This window comes from Trichosurus vulpecula, chromosome 7, assembly GCF_011100635.1.
Source record: "Trichosurus vulpecula isolate mTriVul1 chromosome 7, mTriVul1.pri, whole genome shotgun sequence".
Lineage (NCBI taxonomy): Eukaryota > Metazoa > Chordata > Mammalia > Diprotodontia > Phalangeridae > Trichosurus > Trichosurus vulpecula.
In genome coordinates, this window is record NC_050579.1 from 274,277,624 (window position 1) to 274,303,238 (window position 25,615).

General features: G+C 45.6%; 1 protein-coding gene across 1 annotated transcript; it reads left to right on the forward strand.

Annotated features, from left to right (window-relative positions):
* Window positions 1-5,990: 5,990 nt before the first annotated feature.
* Window positions 5,991-25,615, forward strand: MAPK13 (mitogen-activated protein kinase 13). Its single transcript, XM_036767989.1, has 12 exons — window positions 5,991-6,109; window positions 8,357-8,486; window positions 9,013-9,071; window positions 16,057-16,165; window positions 16,448-16,477; window positions 19,664-19,711; window positions 19,865-19,979; window positions 23,304-23,375; window positions 23,542-23,621; window positions 24,749-24,827; window positions 24,985-25,161; window positions 25,533-25,615. The coding sequence occupies exons 1-12, from the start codon at window positions 5,991-5,993 to the stop codon at window positions 25,613-25,615; spliced, it is 1,101 nt and encodes a 366-aa protein (XP_036623884.1).

Below are 25,615 nucleotides of genomic sequence, written 5' to 3' on the forward strand. Positions count from 1 at the left end.
GGCTTGGTCCGGGCTGAGTTGGGATGCACTCTTGGCTTATTTGGCCTCCTGTTGCTCCTAGCCACATTAATAGAAAAGTTCTCATCTGAGTCAGTAGGTTCTTGAGCAGCAGTTTGTTCTCCTGCTATCTGAGATTCCCCTTCTTGCCGTGGGGTAGGAGTGCCCCCATCTCTTTCACTTAATCTCAATCTTTCATATACTAGCCAGTAGGCTGATAACACTATCCTGCTTTGCCTAGATAGTGATGCCCCTGACTGAATCCCAACCTCTTGTCAACACCTTTCCAAATCCTTAGGATCTCCTCTCCATAGCCTTGGTTCCCAGTTTTCACAGGGTCCGGCTTTTTTTGCCAATTCCTTTGCTAGGGAGGAATAAAATGGATCCTCCCACCCTGGGATATTCATCTCTTCCTCTGAAGTTCTTCTGCTTCTAAATAGAGATCTTATACCTAGCAATCCCATCCTCATCGCCAAATGTATTGGCGGAATTTATGATTTCAAAGAGAATCTCATATATCTCTGAAAGGTTCGGATCCACAGGATATAAGGAATTCTCTAGGTAGAAGGCAGAAGAACTAAAGCATGTATTTAAACTCCACAGTAACAGACCCACAAACCAGCGTCCCCATTTTGATATTTTGATCAAAATCTTCCAGGCCCAATAAGTCCGCCTCACAAGAGTAACCAGGAGGCCACAGAGAAGCGTGATGGTATAAGGCAAAATCGTGTACATGCTTCCCTTCTACGGTAAGAAGATTACCCACTGGCCTCAAGTCCTTGCTCAGCACTCCTCGCTCCACACGGGGGTCAGCTCTGCTACTGGCAGCTCCTGTGTCAGCTTCGGCTGTAGGCGTCTCTGGCTCCAACTGGAAAAGGAAAAGGGATCTTCAAGCTGTCCTCTCCCCTCTTATAGAGTTTTTGACATCATCAAGCGCCGCCTAAATGACCAGGGCCGATTGGTTCTTGAGTTGGCCCCTCCCCCTAGCATAGACTAGGTTAACACCCAATAGGATGTGGCTCTGGAGTCAACACCTCCCCTCAGCCAGCCCCATGACTCATCACACAGGAAGTTCTCTATTCCCAGGCATGGTCTTTGGGCTTCCTGCCCCGGAAGAGGAGCACCAGGCCCAGCACCCAATGAGATAAACTGAGCCACCCAAAGAAAACAAAGGCCATTCTGGTCACACCAGGGTGCATCAGGAAAGAAGGCTGCATCAGTGAAGAAGGAGTGGCATTCAGAGGTTCAGTCAGAATCAATCAGGCCCCACTATTACTATGGATTGATCCTTACTGCTCTCTAGACCCATGCATAGTCAGTCAGTTTCTACATATATTGGTGTCTGGCTCTGGCACCATTACTCTCCAGCTCTGGCTATCTATAGGATGAGGTAGAGAGTGAGAGGCTACAATGGGAAGGGGTCCTAGAACTGCCAGGAAGATCATAGGCTTTAGAGAACTGGAAGGAACCTCAGAGGCCAACTAGGTGGTATAGTAGAGTGCCCAGCATAGAGTCAGGAAGACTCACTTTCCTGAATTCAAATCTGGCCCCAGACACTTAATAGCTGTGTGACCCTGGGCAAGTCACTTAATTTTGTTTGCCTCAGTTTCCTTATCTGTCAAATGAGCTGGAGAAGGAAATGGTAAACTCCAAATGGGGTACTGAAGAGTTGGACATTACTGAGCAGCGACAATACAATCACTTCATTTTACAGAGGAGGTCGTCACTTGTCCAGGGAATGAGTCCCTTAAGTGAATTACATGAGACCTCAGGTCACTCAGCTTGTCATGTCAGAGATGATTTGAACCCAAGTTCTCTAATTTCAAATTCACTACTTTTCCCATCATACTATATTGTCTCATATTTAGGCCATGTAGCAAGAATTGGGTTTGTGGTTGCTGTCCAGATCAGTGTAAGAAATTCCCTCTTCCAATGCAGATCTGAACCTGTTTTCCTACCTACAATCTTTGGGAACTGGCTGAATAAGAAAAGGAAAGAAACCAAAGAGGCTCATTCTGAGGCATCTTGAAAAACAATGCAGAGAAGAGAACAAAAGGAAGGCCAGAAAGAAGCACAGACAAGCAGGACGCCTTTGAAAGCTACAAGTGGAACTTCAACATTCAAACAAAAACAAGCAACAGATAATAGAGGTCTTCAATTTCATGTAGGATCCTCTTTTTTTTAAATACTGAAATTCCCATTTTATATGAGCTTTGTTAAATTCAGAATAAAAAATAATTTCATGAAAAGCCAGCTGTTCATAATAGGAAAAAAAAGAGAGAGAAACTTGACAAGGTCTCAGAAAGTTGTGACCTTGACCAGGGTCACACAGTCATTACAAGCCAGGTGCCATATTTGAACCCAGATCTTTTTGAGGCTGGCTCTTAATCCTCTGTGCCATACTCCCTGTCAGTTGAGACTAGACAGTTTACATTTATAGTGACCCAATCATTACAATTTCATGATTTCCTCCTGAGTCCCAGAGATGGCAAATGATTTCTCTACCCAAGGTCACGCAGGGAGTAGCAGAGCCAAGACTCAAAGCCAGCTCCTCTGACCCCCATGTATGGTTTTTACTCTCTATGAGTCTCCTACATACATACTCCTAGGAAGGCTACCTGCTGATGGAGAGAATAAACCCTAAATAAAATCCACATTGACACATAAACGAAAAAGACATCTACTATGACTTCTAGACCAGAGGCAAAAGATTATAACGGGCAAATTTTCACTCTTCTCCCTAGACTGTATCCCTTAGGACCCAAAGGAAAAAGACAGTGTGGGTCAGGTTCGTTGTAAAAGACTGAGATGTTTTGGAACTGCAGGTTTCGCTCAGGACAGTATCCCAAGAGAGCTAGAGACCCTTAGTCATTTCCTGACAGTGTTGCTTAAGAAGGTACCTGTTTTAGCTCTGCCACCCAGACTAAAACAGGCTGGGGATCAAGATTCCTGACATCTGGTCCCAGTTCTGCCCTAATTTCCTGGGTGCCCTGACCAACAAGAAGCAACAAGTATCAGGGGAACACCTACTATGTGCAGAGCACAGTGGTAGGCGTCTGGGCAAATGCCAATGCCTCATGTTGCCAAGGATAAAACTAAGTCTCAGAAAAGGTTTTCCCAGTTGAACAGGCAATAAATTGCTATCTAGAAGGATCAAGTCCATTTTCTTCTCTGGTTCTGTTTTCCTCTAGAATAATCAAACATATTCCTCTCAAAATGAGAAAAGAAAATGAATCATTTCTATGTACACAGCAGAATGTAAGAGAGGCTTCAATATAGAACAACAGATCTCCATTTCAAGAAAACCTATGTAATAAATACTACACGTTGTTTTCAAAACTACCCAGCTTTCCCCTGCTTCCTTCCAGGTTTTCTTTTGTTCTCTGCTGTGTACTTTCACTTTGGTTTTTTTTTTCCTCCCTCCGTTCCCCTCCCCCCCCCAGGTTTATTTTTGTTGTTGTTGCTGATGTTTTTGGAGTCAATCAGTGTTAAGTGGATTGCCCATGGTCACACACCTAGTAATTATCTGAGGTCATATTTGAACTCAGATCCTCCTGACTCCTGGGCTGGTGCTCTATCTACTGCACCATTTAGCTGCCCCTAGACCAGGAGTTCTTAAAAGTTCTTTTTAATGTCGCAGACCCCTTTGGCACTCTAGTAATGCCTATGGACCCCTTCTCAGAATAATGTTTTTAAACGCATAAAATAAAATGACATAGGATTATGAAGGAAATGATGTTGAAATAAATATGAAATTTTTCCCCATCCAAGTTCTGAAATCTGTCCATGGAACCCAAGTTTAAGAACCCCTGATCTTGGGGCAGCTAGGTGGTGCAGTGAGTAGAGCACCAGCCCTGGAGTCAGGAGGACCTGAGTTCAAATGCAGCCTCAGACACTTGACACACTGCCTAGCTGTGTGACCTTGGGCAAGTTACTTAACCCCAATTGCCTTGCCATCCCCCCTTCCAAAAAAGAAAGAACCTCTGGTTGAACTCCATTGTTATACAGCCTAAAAATAACTTGTTCACCATGGAAGAGCAGGAACCACACTCCAGAGCTATGAAATCCCTTTGGGCCAGCCAGACCTGTGATTTCACCAGGGAAGGCAGCTCTCAGTGAGTAAACTCTGTCTTCAATGCAGATTTCCAACTATTCAGTCACTTAAAATCTTAGCGAGTTATCTGGGGCATTGAGAAATTAAATGACTTCACTAGGGTCACACCACCAGCACGTGCCTCTGGGACTGAGATTGTTCACTACAATTCATCAGATTCACCCAAGGCCTTTGAAACCATATAAGGCTGTCTCAGAAGTTCAGGCAATGTGGTATAGAGGGGTTTGGAGCCCCAAGTTGTGCGTTCCTGAATCACCAGATCACAGATCACCTAGCCACCCTGGACAAATCTCTGAGCCTCAGTTTCCTTTATCTGTAAAATAAAATGGATATAAAAATATTTATATTTACTATCTGACAGTGACATTATGAGGATTAAATGATACAAAAGACATGAAAGCCTTTGCAACTGTTAGACTGCTATGTGTAAAGTAGGAATGTAATTATTCTTTATTTTTTTAAAGGAGCTCTTCCTCCCTTCCTCGCCCCCCACGCCCCACCCCATGTCTCTGGATGCTAAAGGATCCTAAGGCCTAGGCTGTCTCTGTCCTCCAGGGAACATGAAAAGGTAGCCCTGGGAGACTCGATCAGAGACTCCCAGAATCTGAGAGTTGGAGGGAACCTTAGATATCAATCACAGAAGAAACAACATGGAATAACAGTCCTCAGTGGACAGTGGACTTAGGGTCAGAAAGACCCGGGTTTAATCCTGACTTAGGTGCTTCCTTGGTATAGGACTCCAGAAAGTCATAACTTCTCTGGAACTCAGTTTTCTCATCTGCAGAATGGGAGCCATTTGGACTCCATGGCTTGTAAGGTCCCTTCCAGCTCTAAATCTATGATCCAATCACTCGCAATCTACCCCAACCTCCCCCCACCCTACCCCCAACTCTGGAGAACATCCCTAGAGAGCAGGCCATTCAGCCTTGGTTGGATTTCAGGCATCCCACCCCACTGCGCTGGGCAGCTTTCATGGTCAGGAAGTTTTTCCTTCCACTGAATCATCTCCTTCTCTGTAACTTCTACTCATGGCTTAGGGTTCTGCCCTCTGAACCACACAGAGCGACGCTGCTCCCTCTCCCCAAGGACAATCTTTTGAAATATTGGAAAGCAGGGCCCGTGTCCCTCCTCTCGTCTTCCTCAGCCCCCACCCCGACGCTGTCTTTTTTTTTTTTCAGACTAAGCTCCATTTTCTTCATCTGTCATCCCCTTATGACACGGTTTCCTGACTCTCAATCCGCTTCCACCTTTTCCTCCTGCTTGCTTCCTTTGGAGCCTGTCCTCCCCGGGGTCCCAGGACTCTGTCTCTATTATCGAAAGGTTTTTGTTGCTTCCCTTCCCTGTGCCACCAACCACACAAGGTCTCTATGTCTTCCAAAGTAATAGCTGATGTTTGAGATGGGCCCTGGGAAGAGATCGCACTAGGGGAGGGCAGAGTAACTGATACTGCGCGACCTTAGGAAGTTCCCGTCCTCTTTAAGCCTCAGTTTCACTGTCTGTAAAGTGAGCGGTTTCTCTAAGGAAGGAGAGAGAAGAAAAGAAGGAGACCCTGCCACCGTCTCCCCACGCCCGGGGTCTCAGCCCCCAGGCTTGGAAGGGGCAGGCCCAGCTGGCTGAGCCGAGAAGACGAGCAGGACCGGGAGGAGGCGGCGCTGGCGGGGCCCCAGGCTTCGGGCGGGCGGGGCCCAGCCGCCGCCACCACCTTCCTCACCTGGGCGAGCCAGGAAGGGAGGCACTTGAAACCTGACGCCCGGCCCGGTGAGCACGGGGGCGGGCAGGGAAACAGAGCAGCCAGGTGCCCTGCTCGGGCCGCGCCCCTCGGGCCTGGGGCGATCCATTGCGCCCTGGCAGCGGTGCCCCGGCCGTCCAGGGGCCCGCGATGAGCCTCCTCCGGAAAAGGGGCTTCTACAAGCAAGAAGTGAACAAGACCGCCTGGGAACTGCCCAAGAACTACGTGACCCTGACCCACGTGGGCAGCGGGGCCTACGGCGCCGTGTGGTGAGACCCCGTGCCCATCCCCGAGGACTTAGATAGAGGTTGGCCCGGGCTGAGGAGTGAGGGCTCCGCCGATTTCTGTGAGCAAGGACGGGCGGTAGAGACTCAGCCAGAGTCAGGTGCTCCTCGATCTCCCCAGAGGGGCTGGAACGTGACTTTTTGTGCTGGGTGTTGGGATCACTCTCGCTGTGCCCCTTGAGGGCAGGGTAGGGTAGGGAGGCCCCCTTCCTCCCTCTGACTTCTCCAGAGCCACTGTCGGGGTGCCCTCGGGCAGTGGGCACCCCAAGCAGAGGAGCCCCTTGCCTAACCTTGTCCTAAAGCTTTCCCATCTTCTCTAGACCCTAGCGTCTGCAATGGGGCCATTGCAGACTGGTAAGCCTGACAGAGCTCCCCGGCCTCCCTATCTGGAAAGTTGGGTGGGAAAGGAACAATAGGGTTAAAGAGCAGAATAGGAAAGAATAGAAAATTTATGGTTATAATTATTTCCAAACCAAAGCCCACAATGTATAGTCTGACAAAAGGTTTTTCCCCCCTGATCTGTGAATGAGACCAAATATTTGATACTGGTCTGTCCAGGAAAATACTGAATGTGTTCGTAGTGGCTTAGAAAAGAAGAGGGCTAAACTGGGGCAGACAAGTGCGTGGAGAGTGCTGAAGGCCTGGGCTGGTTGCCTCGGTGTGAGCAGAGACTTACATTTCAGCTCCAAGAATCCTTAGAAATTGCCTAGCGCAACCTTCTCATTTTACAAAGTGAAGATGAAGTCAGTTCTCAAAGTCACAGGGAACAAAGTAGGAGGGCTAGGAAATAGAGCTGGAAGGGACCCTGGGGCTCCTCTTTAGGTTAACCCCTTTATCTTTAGATAAGGAAACCGGAGGCCCAGCAAGGTTAAATTACTTGGCCCAAGTCCCAGGCATACTATGTGTCAGAGGCAAGATTTGAACCTGGATCCTCTGATTCCAAGCCAGTGCTCTTAGTACTGTATGTCCCACGCAGCAGAACTGGGAATCAAACACAGGTTTTCTGATGACAGGTAGAATGTTGGCCCACTGAGTCCTGCGGCTGATTACTTATGCTGATTTTTGCTTACGGAGCTCTTTCCAATACAATTATCTTACTTGAGCCTCACAACAACCCTTTGAGGTCAGTAGGGCAGCTATTTCACAGACGGAGAAATGGAGGTTTACCTCACTGACACATCTGCGCAGGTACTTGCCTTGTGGTTCTTTGCCTGTCTGGATGGAAGCTAACCCTCAGCACATCTAGGTGTCTTTGGCCCCAACTCCCATTGGTAGTTGAGTTTTTTTTTTCCCCTAGTCCCTGCCTATCTTGGCTCCTGTTTGTAATGTAGTAATCCTCTCTTCCCATGCTGGTCTTTCCAGATTTACCTTGCAAGGGGGAAACACAAGCAGGCAGGCAGGTGGAGGCTGGTTCCCCCAATTTGTTCTGCCACTCCCCCCCCCAACAGCATTAGGAGGAGCCAAACTGGAAAAGAGTCATCAGAAACTGAAAGGGTGTGTGTGTGTGTGTGTAAAGGAGTCATCAGAAACTAAAGGTGTGTTTGTGTGTGTGTAAAGAAGTCATCAGAAACTAAAGGGGTGTGTGTGTGTGTGTGTGTGTGTGTGTAATGGAGTCATCAGAAACTGAAGGAGTGTGTGTGTGTGTGTGTGTGTGTGTGTGTAAAGGAGTGATCAGAAACTAAAGGTGTGTGTGTGTGTGTGTAAAGGAGTCATCAGAAACTAAAGGTGTGTGTGTGTGTATGTAAAGAAGTCATCAGAAACTGAAGGGGTGTGTGTGTGTGTGTGTATGTAAAGAAGTCATCAGAAACTGAAGGTGTGTGTGTGTGTGTGTGTGTGTGTGTGTGTGTGTGTGTAAAGAAGTCATCAGAAACTAAAGGGGTGTGTGTGTGTGTGTGTGTAAAGGAGTCATCAGAAACTGAAGGGGTGTGTAGGGGTGTGTGTGTGTAAAGAAGTCATCAGAAACTAAAAGGGTGTGTGTGTGTGTGTGTGTGTGTGTTTGTGTGTGTGTGTGTAAAGGAGTCATCAGAAACTGAAGGGGTGGGTGTGTGTGTGAAGGAGTCATCAGAAACTGAAGGTGTGTGTGTGTGTGTGTGTGTGTGTGTGTGTGTGTGTGTGTGTGTGTGTAAAGAAGTCATCAGAAACTGGAGGAATGTGTACAGTCTATTGCAGACAGCAAGCACTACCTGAACTGCTACTTTCCAACCAGCCCCCTGTCTCCTCTGGTCCCTACAGCTCAGCCATCGATAAGAAGTCAGAAGAGAAGGTGGCAATCAAGAAGCTTAGCCGACCTTTCCAGTCACAGATCTTTGCCAAGAGGGCCTATCGGGAGCTGATGCTGTTGAAGCACATGCAGCATGAGAATGTATGTATGCAGGAAGGATCAAAAGGGGCCTTGGAAGGGAGAGGGTCAAGAAGCAGCTGCCGAAGTGCCTAAAACAAATAACACAGGGGCCTAAGTGTGAGACCCCAGGGGTCGCTTAGCCAGTCCCCTCATTTTAGAAAAGAGGTAACAGAAGCCCCAAGAAATGAAGTGATTTCATTGCGGTCCCCCAATAAGTCAACAAGAGAGCTCAAACCAGAACCAAAGGCTGCTGCCTCCCAGAGCCATGTTCCTTCCATATGTAGCAATGGAAAGAGGTAACTGGCCTCTGACAGCAGCATTCTTTTCTTCTCCCTGGCATGGCCCCTGACCGGCCATGAGGATGGGGCAATAGGAATAAAACCTCACAACTCTGACTTAGCCCCAAGGTCCAGTGTGAAGAAGAAGGGGGAAGGTGGTTGGAGGTGAGCTCTGCTTGGGGTAGCCTCCTGGATTGGACTGTACAGCTGCTGACCGGAAGCGGAGGCAGGGAAAGGCACCCCCTCTGATCTGTTGATTCCTCCTGCAGGTTATCGGACTGTTGAACGTCTTTACTTCGGCTACCTCCCTGCACAGCTTCCATGATTTGTGAGTCTGGGGTGGGTGGAGTCCTGGAGTATTTGTCAGTGTCATTACCCATTCATCTGAACTAATGATCCAGGGCTGGAGGTGAGCATCCTGTCTTCATGTGTGCCCATTTGGCCCATATGGAGTTATTAAATATATACCTCCCCACTGCCTAGCATAGTGCACTGCCCGTAGGAGGTTACTGTGCTAGGGCCTGGGGAAGATAAAAATATGACGCAGTCCTTGATTTCCAAGGGCTTACAGTCCGAAAGGGGATGATAAGATAGGAGCGAAGGGCAGCGAGGTGGTGAAGTAGACAGAGCACCAGCCCTGGAGTCAGGAGGACCTGAGTTCAAATATGGCCTCAGATACTTACTAGCTATGTGACCCTGGGCAAGTCACTTAACCTCTATTGCCTCAAAAAAAAGAATAGGAGCACAGATGAATCTTTTTGCATTCATTCAGCAAATGCTTATTGTATACCTGGTATAGGCAAGGCACTGTATGAAAAATTATAGGGGATGCTGTGATGAACAAGACATTATTCCAACCACCATGAAGATTACAATCTAACAGGAAGATGCATACAAATAAGGAAGAACATATGACTAGAAAATACATTGTATGCTCAGAGTTGGAAGAGACACCTGAGACTTTCTCATCCAACCTGGGCCTGATTAAGAATACCAGTGAGTCACTTAACCCCAATTGCCTTCCCTTCTCTCCTTCCCCCCAAAAAGAATTCCAGTAAGTTGTATAATGCAGGAAGGTGTCCAGTGAGGGGGCACCAGCTGCTTGTCAATGCAGTGCATTCGACTTTTGGGTGCTTCTAACTGGTGGGAAGCTTTTCATGTCATCAAACCTAAATGTATAGCGTCTTTGTAAGTTCACGCAGTCTTTTATCTCTTTGAGGCCACATAAAACAAGCCTAATGTGTTTCCATGCAGTATATCTATTAATGCCCAGCTGATACAATGTAGATCATCTCTTTATGATGTTTGCTTTGTATAATTGTAGCATAAACCGTAGTCAGTTTTTTAGTGGAGAAATTTTCCCGTTCTCTCATGTGAATGAGCACGGATAACACTTTCTATCCATCTTACTTTCACATTCTCTCCTGTATTATCACTTATTTGTCTGCATGTTAGATTGTAAGGTGCATGAGGGCAGGGACCATTCATCATCAGATCCCCTATGGTGTTTCACATAACGCTTTGCCTGTGGTAGGTGCCCAGTAAGTATTTGTCAAGTGAATGAATGAAAGAATGAATGTTCTTGGGACGTAGAGAATCAAACAGAAATTTATTTTAATGTTATCACCCAAACCTCCCCAGGATGGGAGGAGGTTTGGAACAAGATTCAGAGTTGAAAAAGATGATCTGAGGAAGAAGATACTGAATACATTAGTTGGACGAAATGGTTGGGGTGGGTTTGAAAGACTTTGAAGCAGAATGACTCAATCCTAGATTTGACCCAGTTAAGCCAAATAGAGAATGAAAGGGTTAATCGATAGTCAAAGGAGAGAGTCTCAAAGTGAGTAGAGCACCAGCCCTGGAGTCAGGAGGACCTGAGTTCAAATCCAGCCTTTTGACACATGTACTAACTGTGTGACCTTGGGCAAGTCATTTAATCCCAATTGCCTTGCCTTCCCTACTCCAAAAAAAGACACAAAGGAGAGAGCCAGCGTTGTTGGAACATCTCCACTCTTCTTTAGACCTGTTCCATAGCATTGTGCTGAAAGAAATTTTGAAACCTCACAGTTCATTTCCCTACCTCAAAGCAGGTCTATCCCAGGTCTATTTTTAAATTCATTCAATAAACATTAAATCCTTACCAGATGCTAGACATTGTACTAGGCACTAGAGATGTAAAGGCAAATTTAAAAAAAATCCTTCTCTAAAGGGGTTTATAATCTATTACTCTCTTGGAGATCCATCGCAATATCTACTAACCCTCATTAGCAGGAAATTTTTCCTGCTTTTTCCCCTGATAATAACTCTCATTTACGTAGCACTCCATAAGGCTTGCAAAGTGCCCATTTGGTCTGCACAGCTGCAGCTGGAGGTAAGTACTTGCCACTACTATCATTACTATCTTAGAAACTGAGGTAGACAAGGTTCAGTTCAGAAAAGGGTGAGTGCATACAAGGAGCAAAAAGTCCTGGCAGATCAGCCCCATGGAGCCCGATGGAGGAATGTGCCAACCCAGGCCGAGGAAAGTAAAGAGGATGTCTTTGAGGAGGGGAAGGGGCCAGCAGGGCTGAGAAGAAGAGGTCCGGTGAGGGATTAAAGGAGATATTTGTGTCTGTCATCAGAGCAGAGCTGCTTAGCCTGGTAACCCAACCACATACATAACTCAATATTTGCCAGGGCACACATCAGTTTTTGTCTTTTTTAAAATAATTTTCTGTGGCATTTTTAGTGTTAGCTCAGATATCTATCTACATGTCACATGGTGGCTTCACCAAATTGCTGAGGTGACAAACAACAGTAAGGAAGGCAGATTGTAGAACAGATTACAGTGTGTGAGGGCTGGAAGACCATCAAGTCCAACCGCCTTGGTTTACAGATAGCAAGACTGAGGCCCACAGAAGGAAAGTCAGCATGTCAACCAGCATTTATTAAGTGCTAACTATATGCCAAGGACTGTGCTATATTCTGGGGGTATAAAGGAAGGCAAGCTCTCAAAATGCTCACAGTCTAATGGGGAAGACAACATGCAAACTACTGTGTACATCTAAAGTAAATCTAGAGTAAATTGGAGGTAGTCTCAGCGGAAAGGCACAGGGGATGAGGAAAGTCTTCTTTCACAGGTGGTAGAGAGGCCAGGATGAGTATCACAGTCCCCTGATTCCCCAGCCAGTGTTTCGTGGTCTCTCTCTCTCTCCTTTCCTCCCTCCCTCCTCTCCCTTTCTGTGCCTTCTCCCTCTCCCCTTCTCTTTCTTGCTCCCTCCCTCCTTTTCTCCAGAAACACGTGAAGCATTGGTAGCAATATGACATATTTAACAGTTCAGGGCAGGAGATGTCACAGGGCAGCATACGATTAATTGTCATATGAATGATACATATAATAAATATTAGAGGCATTCAGAGAGAAATAGAGAACTAGGCTGCTGTGGGTTGGGAGGCTTCAAGGAGAAGGAATTTGAGTCTTGAAAGACGAGTAGAATTTGGGTAAGCAAGACTAAGGCAAGGTTTTCTCTTTGCCACTAAACGTCTCATCTGAGTAATCTGTATTTGATTCTTCCATTTTCTCACCAGTCTCTCTCCTTAAACCTGCCTTCTCTCCCCACTTCACTCTACCAAATCAACTCTCAGGTCAAGGGCTTGCAATGTGCCAAATGGAATGGCTTCTTCTCAATCCTCATTCCTCGTGACCCGTCTGTAGCATTTTATACTGTTATCCATAGGCAACTTGGGGTAAGAGATGGCTCTGTGTGTGTGTGTGTGTGTGTGTGTGTGTGTGTGTGTGAGAGAGAGAGAGAGAGAGAGAGAGAGAGACACAACACACTACATAAAGTGTTGAGCTTAGAATCAGGAAGACTTACTGCAATTCTCCCTCAGACTTTTATTAACCATAACCCTGGGCAAGTGACTCAGTCTTTATTATATTTTGTTTTGTTTTTTAAATCTAAAAATGGGGTGATAATAGCAGTAATCCTACAGGGTTTGTTGCGAGGGCCAAATGAGATGTACAAAGTGCTTTGCAAACCTTAAAGCCTACATTAATCCTCGCTGTCATGATTTCTCACCGGTTTGGGGAAGTTTTCTCTTCCCTAGGTTGCTCTGACACTCCCCTGGCCTGATTCTCTCCATGCATACTCGGTTTGCTCTTTCACTATGTCCATCTCTGACTCCGCTTTTTCCTTCTACCTCCTAACTGTGGGCCCACCCCCAAGGGGCTGCCCTCCAGCCAGGGCTCTCATCACTGTGCTACCCTGCCTTCTTTGGCAAACTCTGTGCTATGTTTCTGCATTCCTCTGCCTATATACATGAACATCTGAAGTTGCTGGGTTGTTGGCTTCGCTGCTGCTAAGTGAGTCCCCTGCATAAAGTCAGGGTACTTGGATAAGACAGACTTTTTAAAATCTCCATTGGAAACTGTGGCAAAGTGGGTTCTGTGTTAACAGGTTCTTGGTTCGGATATGGTCCCTTTGTTTCCAGACATTTGGAAGCTCGTTGGCGATGGTCCACAGAGTCTTACTGCCAGTGTGCTCACAGAGCTTACTTACTGTTTCCTGAAACCAGCTCTGAAAAAGAAGCTGTTGTATTTGCTGTTCTCAGCACTCCTACCTACTGTTTCTTAACTGATTCCTGGTAACAGAGTAGAAAAGGGCTTGACCACTTCTTGCCTCCTCCCCCTTCCTGGAGCACCTGTGTAATGTTTCCTCTCCTTAAGACCAGACCTTCCATCTGTGGCTCAGCAGAGCGAAGAGGAGGGGAAGAAGGTGTGGTGACATTTTGCACAAAATGAGAAGGAAACACAGTTTACCTGATACAGAGTTTTGTTCAGTATGTGAAAGATAAGGAAAACAGTGTAATAAAACAAGTTAGCAGTTGGCAGAAACTCAACATCTCAGTCACAGAAGCCTGCCCCCGAGAGTTGTGAGTTCTGGGGAAAATCAGTCAATAAACATTTACTGTGTGCCAGGCACTGTGCCTTTCCAAAGAGTTTCCAATGGATGGGGCGGCTTTAGAAATCCTCTCTTATCGAAATTCCCCAAGGGGTTTTCTTTTTACCTTTTTTTGGTGAATATTATTTTATTTTTTCTAATTACGGATGGTTTTCAGTATTTACTTTTATAAGATTCTGAGTTCCAGATTTTTTCTTCCTTCCTCCCTTCCTGCCTCCCCAAGATGGCAAGCAATCTGATATAGGTTATACATGTGCTATCATGTTAAACATATTTCCATATTGTGAAAGAAGAAACAGAACCAAAAGGAAAGACCATAAGGAAAACAAAAACAACAAAAAAGTGAAAGCAGTCTGCTTCCATCTGTATTCAGACTCCACAGTTCTTTTTCTGGATGTGGATAGCATTTTCTTTCCTGAGTCTTTTGGAATTGTCTTGGATCATTGCATTGCTGAGAAAAGCTCAGTCAATCATAGTTTTGATCATCAGACCGTGTTGCTATTACTGTGCACGGTGTTCTCCTGGTTCTTCTCACTTCACTCAGCATCAGTGCATAGAAGTCTTTCTAGATTTTTCTGAAGTCCGCCTGCTCACCAGGTCTTATGGAACAATAGTATTCCATTACATTCGTATACACAACTTGTTCAGCCATTCCCCAGTTGATGGGCATCCCCTCAGTTTCCAGTTCCTGGTCACCACAAAAAGAGCTGCTATAAATATTTTTGTTCGTGTGGGTCCTTTTCGCATTTGTATGATCTCTTCGGGATACAGACTTGGTAGTGGTAGTGCTGGATCAAAGCAAGTTCCCTAAGTTTTAAGCAGAAAACTGGCTTGGCACCAGTAAAGCCAACAATCTAGCAGTGTTCATGTGTTCAGTCAGAAGAAGGTAGAAACATAGTTATCACAGGATTTGCCAAAGGAGTCAGGATAGCATAGTGGGATATAAAGGAAAGCCAAAGACAGTCCTGTCCCTTAAGGAACTCACTATCAAATAGGGAAGACAACCTGCAAACAACTATGTGCAAACAAGCGATATGTGGGTTAAATTGGGGGCAGTCTCATAGGGAAGATGCTAAAATTAACGAGGATTGGGGGATTTTAGCTGGGACTTGAAGGAAGCCAGGGAGGTGAAGATGTAGAAATGAGGAGAAAGAGCATTCCAGGCATGGGGGACAGCCAGAGAAAATGCCCAGAAGAGGGAGATTAAATGTCTTGTTTGAGGAGCAGCAAGGAGACTAGTGTCCCTCAGTCGAAGAGTACATGGGCTTCTTCTGAAAGTTCAAAATCTTTATAGCTGGCTGGGGCTTAGGGTAGAATGAGACCTAGCCCTGGAGCAAGCTTGCAGGAAAGTTAGACTAGAGATACAGCTTTATAATCATGACATTTTCTTTTTTGTTTGGGTTTTTTTTTTTGGAGGGGGGAAGGCAAGACAATTGGTGTTAAATGACTTGCAAAGTAAGTGTCAGATGTCTGAGGTCATATTTGAACTCAGATCCTCTTGACTCCAGGGCCCCTGCTGTATTCACTGTACCACCTAGCTACCCTGATCATGACATTTTCAAGCTTCTGTTTTCTTTTGATTTTTTCATCCCAAGTGGGATTGGATGCTACTAGGCCAACCGTGAATACATAAGCCCTCAGAGGGGAATTGACTGGTCCAAGATCCCACAGGAAGTAGAGTGGCAGATCTGAGATTTGAACCCAAGTCCTCTGATAGCCAAAGGCTAAGTTTTTCCACAGCTGTGAGGCAGTCACTCGCCTCTGATTGTAAACTCAAGGAATCTGACCCTGCAGGCAGGTGAGCAGGTTGCTTGCTGGAATAATATTTCTGCTCGGGATCACACTTACCCACTTCTGGTTTTTTACTTTACTTAGTTCAGTTTCTGAAACCATTCCCAATTTCCCCAAAAAAAAAATCCTTCTTCCCCCTCTTAGGGAGCATCCCTTGTTTAAAGAGAGAGAGAGAGAGAGGAGGAAAGCAGTTTAGCAAAGTCGTCTAATATATCAGTGGGGTCTGGCAGTGTGTATTCTACCTCCATAGTCTCCCACCTAAGGGAGAGGTAGAGAGAGGGGCATCGGGGGAGGGGGACATAGAAAAGTTCAGTCCCTATTTGTTTTTGCCTAATTAAAAAAGCCATCTGTTTACACTGAGTTTGGCTAATCTTGGGGGGTATAGCGGCTAGGCTGGGAGCAGGGCTTCTCAAGTTGTATCTCCAGTTGTTTCAGATGAAGGATGATGGGCTCTCATCCACATGCGTTGATGCTTGCCTGACTGAGAGCCAGCCAATTCTAAGTCCTCGTTCTGCTTCCTACCTGCCTTTGACACCCGGCAGAGGCTGGTGCTACGACTGGATTCGTTCTTTTGTTTTTCAGCTATCTGGTAATGCCATTCATGCAGACGGATCTCCAGAAGATTATGGGCATGGAATTCAGTGAAGATAAGGTCCAGTACCTTGTCTATCAGATGCTGAAAGGGCTCAAGGTGAATGAAGGCCGATTTGGAAGGAGACAGAGAAAAAGGCATAGGGCCCAAGATATTTGTTTTCTGGCAGCTCATGGGTTGGGGGGCGGGGAGGTAGCAATGTGTGGTGTGGTTTTTGAGCCACTTGGGTGTCATCCCAGGTTGGTGTCAGCCCTACCCACCCAGCTATGATGCCATATAGTAAAAAGAAACATCTTGCTAGGAAAGTGCCTTTGGTCCAATGGCAGGGTGGGTAGACAAGGTACAATAAATTAATTCAGCCTTCTTTTTTTCTCATTCTAGTATATCCACTCTGCTGGGGTCATCCACAGGGTAAGTTCCACCACTGATGTTCTCTTTCCTACCTCCTGAGGTCTCTTTGCCATCTCTGGTGTTCCTCTGGCACCAGGTAGGGAGGGAGAAAGAAGAGAAATATCCCCAGAAAGGCTGGGACCCTGTAACAGGAATAGAAAGGAATCAGAATTACTCTGTGGCTGGTTTGGAACAATGGCATCCTGGAAAGAGCACTGACTCTGGGGTCTGTGGGCCTGGATTCAAACCCCATCTTTGCTACTTTCTAACTATGTATCCCTGGATAAATCGCTTAAGCCCAGTGGGCCTCAGTTTCCTCAACTGTAAAATAAGGGTGTTGGACTAGATGACGGATGAGGTCCCTTCTTCAGCTGCCTTAGAGGCAGCTAGATGGTGCAAAGGGAGAGTGCTGAGCCTATAGATAAGATCTGAGTTCAAATCTAGCCTTAGATACTAGTTGTATGATCCTGGGCAATTCTCTTAACCTCAGTCAGCCATGGTTTCCTCAAGGATAATAATAGCACCTGCCTCCCAGGGTGGTTGTGAGGATCAGATGAAATATTAAAGGTACTTAGCACGGTACCTGGCACATAGTAGGTGCTTAACAAATCTTTCCTTCCCTAGACTGATGATTCTGCAAATTTATGACTAGTATGAAGGCATCTAGGAGACATAGTAGAGAGTATGCTGAACTTGAAGTCAGAAATGAATGAAGAAAGCATTTGTGATACGCCAGGCACTGTGATAAGTGCTGGGGGTGCAACTCTCAGCAAGACAGTCTCTGCTGTCAAAGAGCTTACATTCTAATGGGAAAAAATCACATAAAAAGAGGAGGAATAGGGGGCAGCTAGATGGTGCAGTGAGTAGAGCACTGGCCCTGGAGTCAGGAGGACCTGAGTTCAAATGTGGCCTCAGACACTTGACACATTTACTAGCTGTGTGACCTTGGGCAAGTCGCTTTACCCCAATTGCCCTGCCTTCCCTCCTCCAAAAAAAAATTAAATTTTAAAAAAAAGTCACCCAGAATTATAAAAAAAAGAGGAGGAATATACAAACAAAGGCATGGTTCAGAGATGGCCAGGAAGTGGTGCGGTGACCCGGTTCTGGGTCAGCTCAAAAGCTGAGAGTCCCGGGGGCAGAGTCTGAGGTCCAGCAGGATGGCTAGCAGGTAGCTGGCATGGCTGGAGAGTAGCTTGATGATGACCTTAGTTCTGGGCAACAACACAAGGCAAAGGCTTACCTCCCAGAAGACCTAAGTTTGCCTCAGATACCGATTAGTTATGCATTCCCAAGCAAGTCACTGACCTGCTGTCACCTTCCATTTCTTCATTTCTAAAGTTGAGATGATAGTAGCACTTACCTCACAGACTTGTTGTGAGGATCAAATGAGGTAATATTTGCAAAGCATTCTGCAAACCTTAAAGTGCTATGTAAATGCTAGCGACCATCATCGTTTTTATTGCGTCTCATTTATGAGATTGGTCGATGGCCCAAGAGTATAGGGTTACTAAAACAAACAGCTACTATACGATACTTCGTAGATTCTTAGAAGAGCTAGAGGGCACCCTAGAAATCATCTAGGCTAAGCCCCACATTTTTTATGAGATTCAGGCAAGCAGCATTTATTGTATTTTTATTTTTTGTAATTTTATTTACTAAATATGGGAAAATTGCATTAAAAATTTCGGGTGTTCACCTTTTCTCAATCACTTCTACCCGTAGTGCCCAAATTGAAACCTATTTCCCCTGGGCCATCTCAGGTTTGCAGGCTTGGGATAGGATTAGGTTTTTTTTTTTTAATTTATTAGCTAATTTATTTAGTTTTAGTTTTCAACATTCACTTCTGTAAGTTTTAGGTTTTCTCCCCCTCTCTCCCCAAGATGGCTTGCAATCTGATATAGGCTCTACATATACATTCCTATTAAACATTTTCACATTAGTCATGTTGGATAGAAGAATTATAATGAGTGGTAACCCCCACATTTTGAAGATGAAGACACTAAGACTCAGAGATATTAAGTGACTTGTGCCCAGTCTAACAGCCAACAGGTAGTAGAGCCCAGGATTGGAACCTCAAATTCTCCTTAGGTAAATAAAAACTTGTTCATTCTCACTGTTTACAAATTCCCTCAACCTCTGTATATCATTTGACTCACTGACAGTCAGTGGGTAATAATGTGAAATGAAGGGAAAAAAATATTCTCTTGGGTTGAGGAGGTCATTAGTGAGGGGAGAAGTCTTCTTTGGGCACTACTTAAGTTGACCCCCTTGGCAGTCTGGGCATGAAGTCTAAGAGGCAATGGAAGCACAGAGAGAGCTGGTTTTGTTTTCAAGATGCTTGTAGAATGGTACCCAAGTCTTAACTCCCAGTCCACAGGACTTGGGCTGGGAGTTGTAAGAGCGTTTAAGATTTTTCATTATTAGGTCTTCAGTTGGATGATCTCATTGGTCAGGGATATGGTGGAGGAGATTGCTACCTAGGAACAGTTGTACTAGATGTCTTCTGAAGTCCCTCCCAGGGGAGCATAGTAGGAACCCAAGAAACTCCAAGAGATGGAGAATTGACTAGTGGGAAAGATAGAGGTCCTAGGTTTGACCCCTTGGTGTTGTTCAAACAAATGAGGTCTTGGCTCTTACGAGATGGTGTAAGAAGGCACCTTCCTCCTTTCTTTGCCGAGGTGGGGGGCTATAGCTACGAAATGCTGTTGTTTTTCTTCAGTCATTTTTCAGGTGTATCTGACCCTTCATGACCCCATTTGGGGTTTTCTTGGCAAAGATATTGGAGTGGTTTGCCATTCCTTCTCTAACTCATTTTACAGATGAGAAACTGAGGCAAATAGGGTTAAGTGACTTGCCCAGGGTCACAGAGCTAGTAAGTGTCTGAGGCCACATTTGAACTCAGGAAGATGAGGCTTCCTGACTCCAGACCTGATGCTCTATCCACTGAGCCACCTAGCAGCTGGTGAAATGCAGTTCATACTGTCAGATTTGGTTGATGTGTTAGTTTTGCCGACTGTTGGGTTTCAAGGGTTTTTTGGTTTTGTTTTTTACTCCTTCATTGTTATGACCATTGGCTGTCTGGGTGGGAAAAGGGGGAGGGAGGAATTGGGAAATCAAGGTGATAGAAAAGCAAAGTATATCAATTTTTTTTTTTCAAAAAAGATAAGCTTAACCTGAGGCTTGATCTTCTATTCTCATCCAATGTAGGACTTGAAACCAGGAAACCTGGCTGTGAATGAAGACTGTGAACTGAAGGTGGGCTTAAAAGGACTTGGGCTGAGTTTGGGGAGAGCTACCAAAATGAAGCAGAAGTGATGACTCCAGCTGGGTGGGGGGAGGAGAGAGTTGTGAGAGCTTCTCTCCAGGAGGTGTTAATGAGTCTCCCTTTCTTTTTCTACCAAACTGTAGATCCTAGATTTTGGGTTGGCCAGGCATGCAGACGCTGAGATGACAGGCTACGTGGTGACTCGTTGGTACCGGGCCCCAGAAGTGATTCTCAGCTGGATGCACTATAATCAGACAGGTCAGTCAGACCACTGCCAACTGCCATGGTAGGGCTGGGGAGTGGGAGAAATGAGTGGGGCATATCTCATTTCTCTCATGTTATCATATGGGTTTTATGAAGCCTTCATTTAGCTGTTATTATTAGCCCCAAGAATCTTTTTTTTCCTATAGCCCATCAGTCAATAAACATTTATTAAGCACTTAATATATACCATACACTGTTAAGTGCTGGGAATACAAAGAGAGGCAAAAGTCAATTCCTGTCCTCAAGAAGGTCACAATCTAATGGGGAAGATAAGATGCAAACAACTATGTACCAGCAAGACATATACAGGATAAACAGGAAACAGTCAAAAGAGAGAAGGTATTAGGGTTAAGAGAGATCCAGAAAGGCTCCCTGTAGAACAGACCTGCACAACTTGGCAGTAGGTAGGGAACAGAATTAAATGGCCTGAACTGCTTTGGGCCACAGAGAGATTTTAGTGCTCACTTTCCAAGGAAAGTTATAATTAATGATTAAACTATTTTGCAAATAAACCATATTTTTTAGAAAGGTTAGTTTCAATTAATATCAGTTAATTACACTTATTGCTTAAGATTTTTATTTATCACGAAATCTCTCCTCCCAGACTGGAGGCAGACTGACAATGGCTGGTTGCCACAGGTCATGTGACAAACAGAAGAGAGTGCTCAGTGGTAACTCACCTGCCAGGTTACAACAATGATGGGTAGGAGGCTGGTTAAGCAAGGCACGGACAAAGCGCTCATTACATCTTTACTTTCTTTTATATACTCTACACTTTTCTTGGGCCACCTGAAATCCTTTGTTAGCCATGAGTGGCCTAAGGGCCGTATGTTGTGTAGGCCTGCTGTAGAAGATAGGATTTAGAGGCAGTGCAGTGGATAGAATGCCAGGTCTAAAGTCAGGAAGTCCCGAGTTCCAGTCTAGCCTCAGATATTTACTAGCTGTGTGACCCTGGGCAAATCACTTAACCCTGTTTGCCTCAGTTTCTTCATCTGTAAAATAAACTGGAAAAGGAAAGGGCAAAGCACTCTAGTATATTTGCAAAGAAAGCCCCAAATGGGGTCATGAAGAGTCAGATATGACTGAGTAACAGAAGATGAGGTTTTAGGTAGGATTTGAAGGAAGCCAGGAAGCAGAGGTGAAGAGGGAGAGAATTCTGGCCAGAGAGTCTTGTCCAAGGAACAGACTATCTGTACTAATAGCCAAGTAATAGCATCTCTGAATATTTTCAATGGTGAGACACAGCAGAGCATGGTTGGAGTCAGGAAGACTTAGGGTGAAGTCCCATCTATAACATACTGGCTCTGGCCCTCTGGACAAATCACTTATCTTCTCAGGGATCTGGACCACTGACATCAAACTCAAATAGAAACAGGCCTCCAATCCATACAGAAGGATCTCTGTGGAACCTTATATTGACTTAGTTTTAAAGTATGATGTTATCTGTCTTTTATTATACTTGTATTTATTTTGCTCAATATTTCCCATTTATACTTTAAGCTGGGTCTGGCTGCACTTAGGAGTCAGTCCACATGTTCTCTATTCTAGATGACTGCTTAAGACTATAATTACAGAACAGATACATGTCTGTATTAGTAGAGGGAGTTTCTTTACCAGGATTTCCATTTACCAATGAAATGCAGACCAGATCCTCAGTGGTAGCACATCTTCATCCTGTAATGGTAGGTTTGATTTTTCAAAACATGCAATGGTCATTGAGAGGAAGGAAGGAAGGAAGGAAGGAAGGAAGGAGGGAAGAAGAGAGGGAGGGAAGGAAAGAAAGAAAAAAGGAAGGAAAGATGCATTCATAAGCACCTGCTTAGCACTAGCACAGTGCTAAATACTTTACAAATATTACCTCATTTGATCTTCACAACCCTGAAGGGTTAAACAAGTTAGGTGCTATTCTTATCCTCGTTATATTATCCCCAGAGGAAACTGAGGCCAGCAGAGGTTAAGTGACCTGGCCAGCTAGTAAATGTCTGAGGTCAGATTCAAATCCAGGTCTTCCTGGCCCCAGATCCAGTGCTCCAAGTCTGGTAAATAAAGCAGGCAATCAAGTTGAAGGTTATAGTTTCTGGCCTAAAATGAGTTGAGGCTATAAAGCGACGGTGCGGGTTGTTGGGGCTGATATACTGTCGTAATGGGAAAGGCACAGGGGTTTGAGTCAAATCCACGCTTTACCATTTGATACTTATGTGATCTTGGGGAAGTCACATCTTCTCTTGGGACCTTGGTTTCTCATTATTTATTCAAATGAGAAAAGTTGGGCTTAGATCATGTCCAAGGTCCCTTCCAGGCTACGTGGTCTGATCTATGAATGAGAGCATATCATAGGAGGTTCCCAAAGAGGAACACCAGCAGTGTTTTAAGCTGTGATGACATCATCGGAGTAAGAGTGTAGCCTCCCAAGGTAACTAACTGCTTGGAGAATAGCCCTCATTTGGCTTATGCAGGTTAGGGGTTTTTGTTTGATTTCCTAAGTGCTACTGACAGCCGATCCAGTACGTTTATTAAACACCTGTGATGTGCCAGGTACAATGCTAAATGCTGGGGACACAATTAGTAAAAAGAAAGACAGGCCTTACCAACAAGGAGCTTACAATCTAATGACAGCATTTAAAAAGAAAGCAGGAAAGTGGGCTGGAGGGGGAAGGGAAGCGGTTGGACCCAGGCAGAACAACAGATGCAAAGTGGAGTGAACCAAAAATTCAATTTCTGCCCTCCATAAAAGAAGGCACTGGGAAAACTTCCATACTCCACCCTCCAGCCCTCCAATCACATTCAATTACTAATATGCCCCTCCTGACCTATTCCACAGGGAGCCTTCCCTTTTAACAAAGACTTATAAAAAAGACTCAGCAGAACCTGTTTGTTTAAAGGCTTGTTCTTGGGAAACAGCAAAGTGAGGTGGAGAGGGATGGATTTAGAATAAGGAGATCTAAATTCCCATCTGATCTCAAGGATTTTTACTCGTTGTGTGACCAAGAGGAAATCATTTCTCATCTTGGAGACTCAGTTTTTTCATCCGTACAGTGGGAATCTTAATACCGGCACTACTTCTCTAAAGTGCTTTATAGCCTGAAGAGCCCTGTGTGAATCATATTTCATCACACTCGTCTTTCTGTTTCTTCATTCCACCTCACCAGCTGGATGTTTAGGTTCCTCGAGAGCAGGGACATTGCTGCCATCCCAAAGCCCCTCAGTAAATTTTTGTTGATTGGTGTTTTCATGATCAGACCCATTTTTATTCTCCATGATTTTCCTTCGCTTCGCTTCTCCCTCTTGCTCATTCCCTTCTCCACATCTTATCCACAGTGGACATCTGGTCTGTTGGCTGCATCATGGCAGAGATGCTGACTGGGAAAACTCTGTTCAAGGGAAAAGACTGTATCCTTTTTTGTCTGGTCCAGATTGGATACTGTAGGTAACTCTGCCTGACTTTGGAATCCAAGTCCTCCTGGTAGTAGGGGGCAGGGGGAGGGCTGGGAAGGGGCCAGAGGTTTCTTCTATAAATTACTCAGAAGGAGCTATGAGCCCTAACGCACCTGGCCAGACTTGGACCAACTGACCCAGATCCTGAAGGTGACTGGGGTTCCTGGAGCAGACTTTGTACAGAAGTTACAGGACAAAGCGGTAAGGAACAAGCCAGGGCCTGCTCAAGGAAGTATCTGAGTAGCAAACTGGGTGGAATGGTGAGCAAGCTTGTCCCCAAAGTCTGCTGCCTTTGTTTTGAGATGAGCGTCTTAAAGAAGCAAAAGATGATGACCACTGGTAAAACTGGGCCTGCCTGCTGGGACTTTCTCTCCACTGCCCTCCCTCTGGCTTCATCATTTATTTTACCTGTGGGTGATTCTGGTTCTTTTCTAATCCCTGAGCCATATATTGTAATGTTTGGGGAGAGAGAGGGAGAGAGATAAAGAGAGAGAGAGAGAGAGAGAGAGAGAGAGAGAGAGAGAGAGAGAGAGAGAGAGAGAGGGAGAGAGGAGAGGAGGGGAGGGGAGAGGAGAGACAGAGAAAGAGACAGAGAGGAGAGGAAGATAGGAGGGAGAGACAGAGACAGAGAAGAAACAGACATGGAGAGAAGAGAAGAGAGAGTGGGAGGGAGAGAGGGGAAGGGAGAGAGAAGAGAGAGGAGGGAGAAACAGAGAAGAAAGGGAGGAGAGATAGAGGAGAGAGACTCAGAGAGAAGGGGGGGAGAGAGACAGAAGAGAATGAAGAAAGAGAGGGAGGGAGGAGAGAAGGACAGAGAGGAAAGATGAGAGAGAGGAAGGGAGGGAGAAAGAGAGAAGGAAGGAGAGAGAAGAGAGAGAAAAGAGGGAAGGGAGAAGGAAGGAGAGAGAAGAGAGAGAAAAGAGGGAAGGGAGAAGGAAGGAGAGAGAAGAGAGAGACAAAGAAGAGGGAGACAGGAGAGAAACAGAGGGGAGAGAGAGAGGGAGGGAGGAGAGAGAGACACAAAGAGAAGAGAAGAGAGGGGGAGGAGAGAGAGGGAGGGAGAGATAGAGAGAGAGAGAGAGAGAGAGAGAGAGAGAGAGAGAGAGAGAGAGAGAGAGAGACAAAGCTTGGTGTTGTGGATAGAGTGCTGGAGTTAGAATCAGGAAGATGTGGTTCAGATAATTATTCGTTGTGTGACCATGGGTGAATCACTCCATGTCATATCTGGACCCCATTTTCTTTATCTCTGAAGCCTTGATTCTAAAGCCCCTCCCAGCTCTAGACCTTTAGATCCTAAAAGATAAACTCTCTGCTTTGCTCTCTTTCAGGCCAAATCCTATATCCAGTCCCTGCCTCAGAGTCCCAAGAAGGATTTCTCACAACTTTTCCCTCACGCTAGCCCCCAGGGTGAGACCTGTTGTTGACAATCCAGCCCTCTCTGGCACTTGAAGGATACCAAAAGACATAGGCAGAGCCTTTCACTCTGGAATCCTGGGTAGGCTATCGGGGTGGAGTCTTAGGGGAGTATGGGCTCGTGGGGCTCATGGCTTCTGCCGTTCTGCAGCGGCAGACCTGTTAGAGAAGATGCTTGAGTTGGACGTGGACAAGCGCTTGACAGCGGCGCAGGCTCTCGCCCATCCCTTCTTTGACCAGTTCCGGGATCCAGAGGAGGAGACAGTAGCCCAGCAGCCATTTGATGACTCCATGGAACATGAGAAGCTCACAGTGGATGAATGGAAGAGTAAGAGCTAGGCATGAGGGGTAGGGAAGGGTGAGAAAGCCTGGGATAATTGACACCTCCCCCTTCCCTTCTGTGAGTCAGCTTCCTTCAGTAACCTATGAGTTCCCCCACACCACCCCATCCCTGGTCTCTTCCTCTTCCCTTTCCCCTCTACAATGAGTTATACCTTCTAATCTTGCCTCATAACCTATCTCGTTGGGGACCCAGCTCCCTGCTTTGTTTTACTGGCTGTCCTTTCCCGCTTCGTGTTTAACAAGTGTTTACCTGTCTGCTCCTCTGGCCACAGCTTCCAGGTTCCCATTCATTGCTTTGTGACCTTTCACCTCTCAGCCCAGTTGCCTAACTCAGATGGCTTGTGTCATTTTTCCCAGGTCTCATCTACAAGGAGGTTTCAAATTTCAGCCCTATAGCTCGGAAGGATTCCAAGAGAAGAAGTCTCATGAAACTACAATGA

Bases quoted from the DNA above. Each gene is read 5' to 3' on its own strand.
- MAPK13 (XM_036767989.1), top strand. From the start codon at position 5,991: ATGAGCCTCCTCCGGAAAAGGGGCTTCTACAAGCAAGAAGTGAACAAG. The intron at 8,487-9,012 runs GTATGTATGCAG...TTCCTCCTGCAG, and splicing joins AGCACATGCAGCATGAGAAT to GTTATCGGACTGTTGAACGT. The intron at 9,072-16,056 runs GTGAGTCTGGGG...TTTGTTTTTCAG, and splicing joins CTGCACAGCTTCCATGATTT to CTATCTGGTAATGCCATTCA.